Source organism: Sapajus apella, unplaced genomic scaffold, assembly GCF_009761245.1.
Source record: "Sapajus apella isolate SASKATOON/1434 unplaced genomic scaffold, GSC_monkey_1.0 scaffold93, whole genome shotgun sequence".
Taxonomy (NCBI): Eukaryota; Metazoa; Chordata; class Mammalia; order Primates; family Cebidae; genus Sapajus; species Sapajus apella.
Genome location: NW_022437033.1, coordinates 853,895 through 859,149, shown reverse-complemented (window position 1 = coordinate 859,149; position 5,255 = coordinate 853,895). Strand labels below are relative to the sequence as shown.

At 42.2% G+C, this 5,255-nt stretch overlaps 1 protein-coding gene and 1 long non-coding RNA gene across 2 annotated transcripts in view; both read right to left on the bottom strand.

Annotated features, from left to right (window-relative positions):
- LOC116535267 overlaps nucleotides 1-5,255 on the bottom strand; it is a 132,336-nt gene that overhangs the window by 58,954 nt on the left and 68,127 nt on the right. The gene's annotated exons all lie outside the window — the stretch shown is intronic.
- Nucleotides 1,849-5,255, bottom strand: part of LOC116535266 — a 3,870-nt gene continuing 463 nt past the window's right edge. Inside the window, exons 2-3 of the mRNA XM_032256083.1 lie at nucleotides 4,799-5,251; nucleotides 1,849-4,604 (exon numbers count right to left, since the gene is read on the bottom strand). Of these exons, the coding sequence (XP_032111974.1) occupies nucleotides 4,401-4,604; nucleotides 4,799-5,251 (657 nt within the window). The 3' untranslated portion in view covers nucleotides 1,849-4,400. The remainder of the gene's footprint in view (nucleotides 4,605-4,798; nucleotides 5,252-5,255) is intronic.

Sequence of the window (5,255 nt, the reverse complement as noted above, 5' to 3'; positions counted from 1 at the left end):
TTTTTTTTTTTTTTTTTTTTTTTTTTTTGCTTTCCATTTTCTTGGTAAATCTTCCAAGATGGTAAATCTTCCATCCTTTTACTTTCAACTTATGTGTGTCTTTGCATGTGAGATGGGTCTCCTGAATGCAGTACACCAATGGGTCTCAACTCTGTATCCAATTTGCCAGTCTATGTCTTTTAATTGGGGCATTTAGCCCATCTACATTTAAGGTTAATATTGTTATGTGTTAATCTGAACTTTCCATTTTGATGCTAACTAGTTGTTTTGCCCATTAGTTGATGCAGTTTCTTCATAGTGTCGATGGGCTTTATAATTTGGTATGTTTTTGCTGTGGCTGGTACGAGTTGTTCCTTTCCATGTTTAGTGCTTCCTTCAGGAGCTCTTATAAGGCAGGCCTGGTGGTGTCAGCATTTGCTTGTCTGTAAAGGATTTTATGTCTCCTTCATTTATGAAACTTTGTTTGGCTGGATATGGAATTCTGGGTTGAAAACTTTTTTTTTAAGGATGTTGAATATTGGCCCCCACTTTCATCTGGCTTGCAGGGTTTCTGCCAAGAGATCCATTGTGAGTCTGTTGGGCTTGCTTCCCTTTGTGAGTAACCCGACCTTTCTTCTGGCTGTCCTTAGCAATTTTTCCTTCATTTCAACCCTGGTGAATCTGATAATTATGTGTCTGGGGGTTGCTCTTCTTGAGGAGTATCTTTGTGGTGTTCTCCATATTTCCTGAATTTCAATGTTAGCCTGCCATGCTAGGTTGGGGAAGTTCTCCTGCATAATATCCTAAAGAGTGTTTTCCACCTTAGTTTCATTCTCCCTGTCACTTTCAGGTACACCAATCAAATGCAGATTTGGTCTTTTCACATAATCCCGTATTTCTTGGGGTCTTTATTTCTTTTCACTGTTTTTTTTCTCTAATCTTGCCTTCTCACTATATTTCATTGAGTTGATCTTCAATCTCTGATATTGTTTATTCTACTTAATCGATTCTGCTACTGAAACTTGTATATGCTTCCCAAAGTTCTCGTGCTGTGTTTTTCACCTCCATCAAATTGTTTATGTTCTTCTCTAAGCTGGTTATTCTAGTTAGCATTTTGTCTAACCTTCTTTCAAGGCTCTTAGCTTCCTTGCATTGGGTTAGAACATGCTCCTTTAGCTCAGAGAAGTTTATTACCCAACTTCTGAAGCCTGCTTCTGTCAATTCATCAAACTCATTCTCCATCCAGTTTTGTTCCCTTGCTGGTGAGGAGTTGTGATCCCTTGGAGGAAAAGAGGTGTTCTAGCTTTTGGAGTTCTGAGCCTTTTTGTGATGGTTTCTTCCTATCTTCATGGATTTATCAGACTTTGGTCTTTGAAGTTGGTGACCTTTGGATGGAGCCTCTGAGTGAATGTCCTTTCTGTTGATGTTGAGACTATTTCTTTCTGTTTGTTAGTTTTCCTTCTAACAGTGAGGCCCCTCTGCTGCAAGTCTGCTGGAATTTGCTGGAGGTCCACTCCAGACCCTGTTTGCCTGGGAATGACCCATGGGGCTACAGAACAGCAGAGATTGCTGCCTGTTCCCTCCTTTGGTAGCCTTCATCCTAGAAGAGTACCCACTATATGCAACCAGGGCTCTCCCGTATGAGGTGTCTGTCAGCGCCTGCTGGGAGGTATCTCCCAGTCAAGATACACGGGGGTCAGGGAGACACTTGAGGAAGCAGTCGGTCCCTTACCAGAGCTCGAGCGCTGTGCTGGGAGATCCATTGCTCCCTTCAGAGCTTCCAGGCAGGGATGCTTAAGTCTGCTGAAGCTGAATGCACAACTGCCCCTTTTCCCAGGTGCTCTGTCCCAGGAAGATGAGGGCTTTATTTATAAGTCCCTGATGGGCTACTGCCTTTTTTCAGAGATGTCCTGCCCTGTGAGGAGGGAGTCTAGTGACACAGTCTGCCTGCATTGGCCTTGCTGAGCTGCCATGGGCTCCACCCAATCACTGTGTACACTTCTTGGTGACTTTGTTTACACAGGTGAGGTTAAAACTGCCTACCCGAGCCTCAGCAATGGTGGATGCCCCTTCCCCCACTGAGCTAGAACATCCCAGGTCAATATAAGATTGCTGTGCTAGCTGCAAGAATTTCAAGCCAGTGGATCTTAGCTTGCTGGTCTTCATCAGGGTGGGACCTGCCAAGCCAGATCACTTGGCACCCTGGCTTCAGTCCCCTTTTTCAGGGGGATGAGTAGTTCTGTTTTGCTGGCATTCCAGGTGCCACTGGGGTATGAAATATAACTGCTGTGGCTAGCTCAGTGTCTTCCTAAATGGCTGTCCAGTTTCGTGCTGGAAACCTGGGGTGCTGGTGGTGTAGGCACCAGAGGGAATCTCCTGGTCTGCGGGTTGTGAAAACCATGGGAAAAGCACAGTATCTGAGCCAGAGTGCCAGAGTGCTGGGAAAAGTCCCTAATGGCTTCCCTTGGCTACAAGAGGGAGTTCCGTGGCCCCTTGCACCTCCCAGGTGAGGCGATGCCCCACCCTGCTTTGTCTTGCCCTCCTTGGGCTGCATCCACTGTCTAATCAGTCCCAATGAGATGAACCAGGTACCTCAGTTAGAAATGTAGAGATCACCTGCCTTATGCATTGCTCTTGCTGGGAGCTGCACACTGGAGCTGTTCCTATTCAGCCATCTTGCCAGAATCCCAACTTCAGTAAGTACAAGGTTGCTAAAGTCACTATAGTGAAGAAGTCTCTGGGGGTCCTATCACAAATGCCTGTTGCATAGCAATTTAGACAAATTCTATGGTTTTTTGTTGCAGGTGGCCTCATCCTAGATGGACCAATTTACAAATGACAGAATGAATTAACTTAAATAAAATTTGTATGTGAGGAATATATTACCTCCAGGATACAAAAAATGTCTAAATGATATTAGGCTTGTTTTAAAAATGTGGGTGCTGAGACTACAAGCTTTTTCTTGACAATGTTGGATTGGAGCAGCCCTCAGATTATCAAATAATTTTCAGAAATTTAACTGAGGTATTGTGGCTATGTACTATGTGTGGGGCCAATGGATGATTTTCTTTTTGTGATCTTTTTTGCTAATGTTTATGTCCTGAATAAGTGTGTTATAGGAAACTCCTCAGAAGAGGTTGTCATCAGTGTAATGTCATACCTGAGTATCTGGGAAAATCTAGATATAGTTAATATTCTGCCTGTGAAGATTATATGAGATGACGGGAGTGGAGAGGTACCACACCAAGTACCGTGGTAGAGGTCTACTATGTCCTTTTGAAGGTGAAGGTAAGCACATTGCAAGTGAGAGGCTGTTGAAACAGAAACTGAACAGGACATTTAGCCAAATACTTTGCTATTACTGCAAAGCATTTACCAGTTACTTATTGGATGGAGTCAGTAATTTGAATAATATTAGGTATGGAGACCTGATGAGGGGGACCATGGCATTAAGGTTACAGTAATCTACACTGAGACACTATTTTATGTTTTCCAGATTTAAGAACAATCCAAATTTGGCTGTTAAATCCATAAGCAGTGAGGATAATCATCTATATAGGTCTAATTCTCTAAATAGGTCTTATATAATGGGTTTCAATTATTGAAGATTCTATTTTAATTTAGATTGAGCTTTTTTATAAAACTGAGGAAGATGTTAATTATTAACTTATTTTAACTGGGGGAAGCAGTCCATAGGGTCTCATTTTTCAAGCTGATTACAAGTATCAAAGAATTACTTTTAATTTATTACTCATTAGGTCAGATTGTCCATATTCAGTAGGAGATATTTTGAAAGAATTAATGCTACGGATAAGGGAATTTTAGGCAAGGCAATAATTCCAATAGTTGAGACCAGGCATATCTGTTCATTTCCATTTCAAATGTAGTAACTCTCCAGCTGTTTTTATCAGCTTGCCCAGATGTGGGGTAGGAGAAGGGAATGAGATGAAGCTTAAAATCTGTCAGCAGACAAACATCAAAAATGGAATCAAACTCATTATTGCATACTACTACCCCACACACATCACAACTCTCCCAATCTACACCCTCATCCCCACCCTCCCACACACAAAAAAACAATTCCTTTTCCTCTTTTACTGTGTGATATAGTATTAAACAGGAAATTTGCCTTCAATGCTCATTCCTCATCTAGTCCTTAATCCCAATGTCTGGCTAACTGTGGCTGCCAGCCTGTCTCACAACCTGGAAGGTTCTCAACTCCCTCCCTCTTCATACACATGCTCTTCCCCTTCTTTCCCCCCTCCCCATTATTAGAAAACACTATTATTAGAGACACACAGACCTTTTCAAAATCTTTTGATTGAATTTTAATCCCAAACATCCAAGAATCTTGGTGTGATATTTAATTTGTCTGCACAGGAGACCCTTTCTAGAGGTTAATCCAGAGATGAGACAGATAGTTACCAGTCTTGTGCTTCTGATGGGCCCTGGACATTGCTTGAGGTAGGCAATTCATTGCTCTCTTCATCCTCATTTGACTGATTTCCATTCCTTTTTTTATAATTTCTATGATAGAAAACTAATATTGTTGATTTTTTTCCTGCTTTATGTCTTTCTGAATTCTGCTGAATGAATAATTTTACGCTTTTCGCTATTTTCAACACCTGGAAGGAAGAAAAACAGGGTGTACCAACACAGACATTAATTTGGGGAAGTGGATGGGGAATGTGTGGTAAGGAAGATTTTCATGAAGATGAATGCAGGTTAAGGAAAGGTTTTATGCCACATAAGGACAAGGTAGGAATCTTGGGTTAGGTATCAATGGGGAGGAAGAGTCACATAATTAGGGATATCTGACCTCATCAGTTTCACTTTCGTTAGCTTCCGAAGAAAGTCTCTTCCTCCCTTTCATGCTGGCAATTTCTTGGCTTCTGCCTGTAGATGGTTCGGGCATGTCTGAACTATCCTCTTCTGGTTCTTCAGTAGTCTCTGTCATCCTGGAGCAAAAGTTGCCTACAGCTTCTTTCACTTCTTTAGTAACCTTTGCTATCCTAGAGAAAACATAGCCTATTCCCAGTTGTAGTTTCTCAGTAACCTCTGCCATCTTAGAGCAATAGGGATGTTGTCCCTGTTCAGGTTCTTCAGTAACCTCTGCCATCGTAGAGCTACAGGGGTCTTCTCTCTCTTCTGGTTCTTCAGCAACCTCTGCCACCATAGAGCAACAGGGGTCTTCTCCCTCTGCTGGTTCCTCAGTAACCTCTTCCATCATAGGGCAACAGGGGTCTTCTCCCTCTACTGGTTCTTCAGTAACCTCT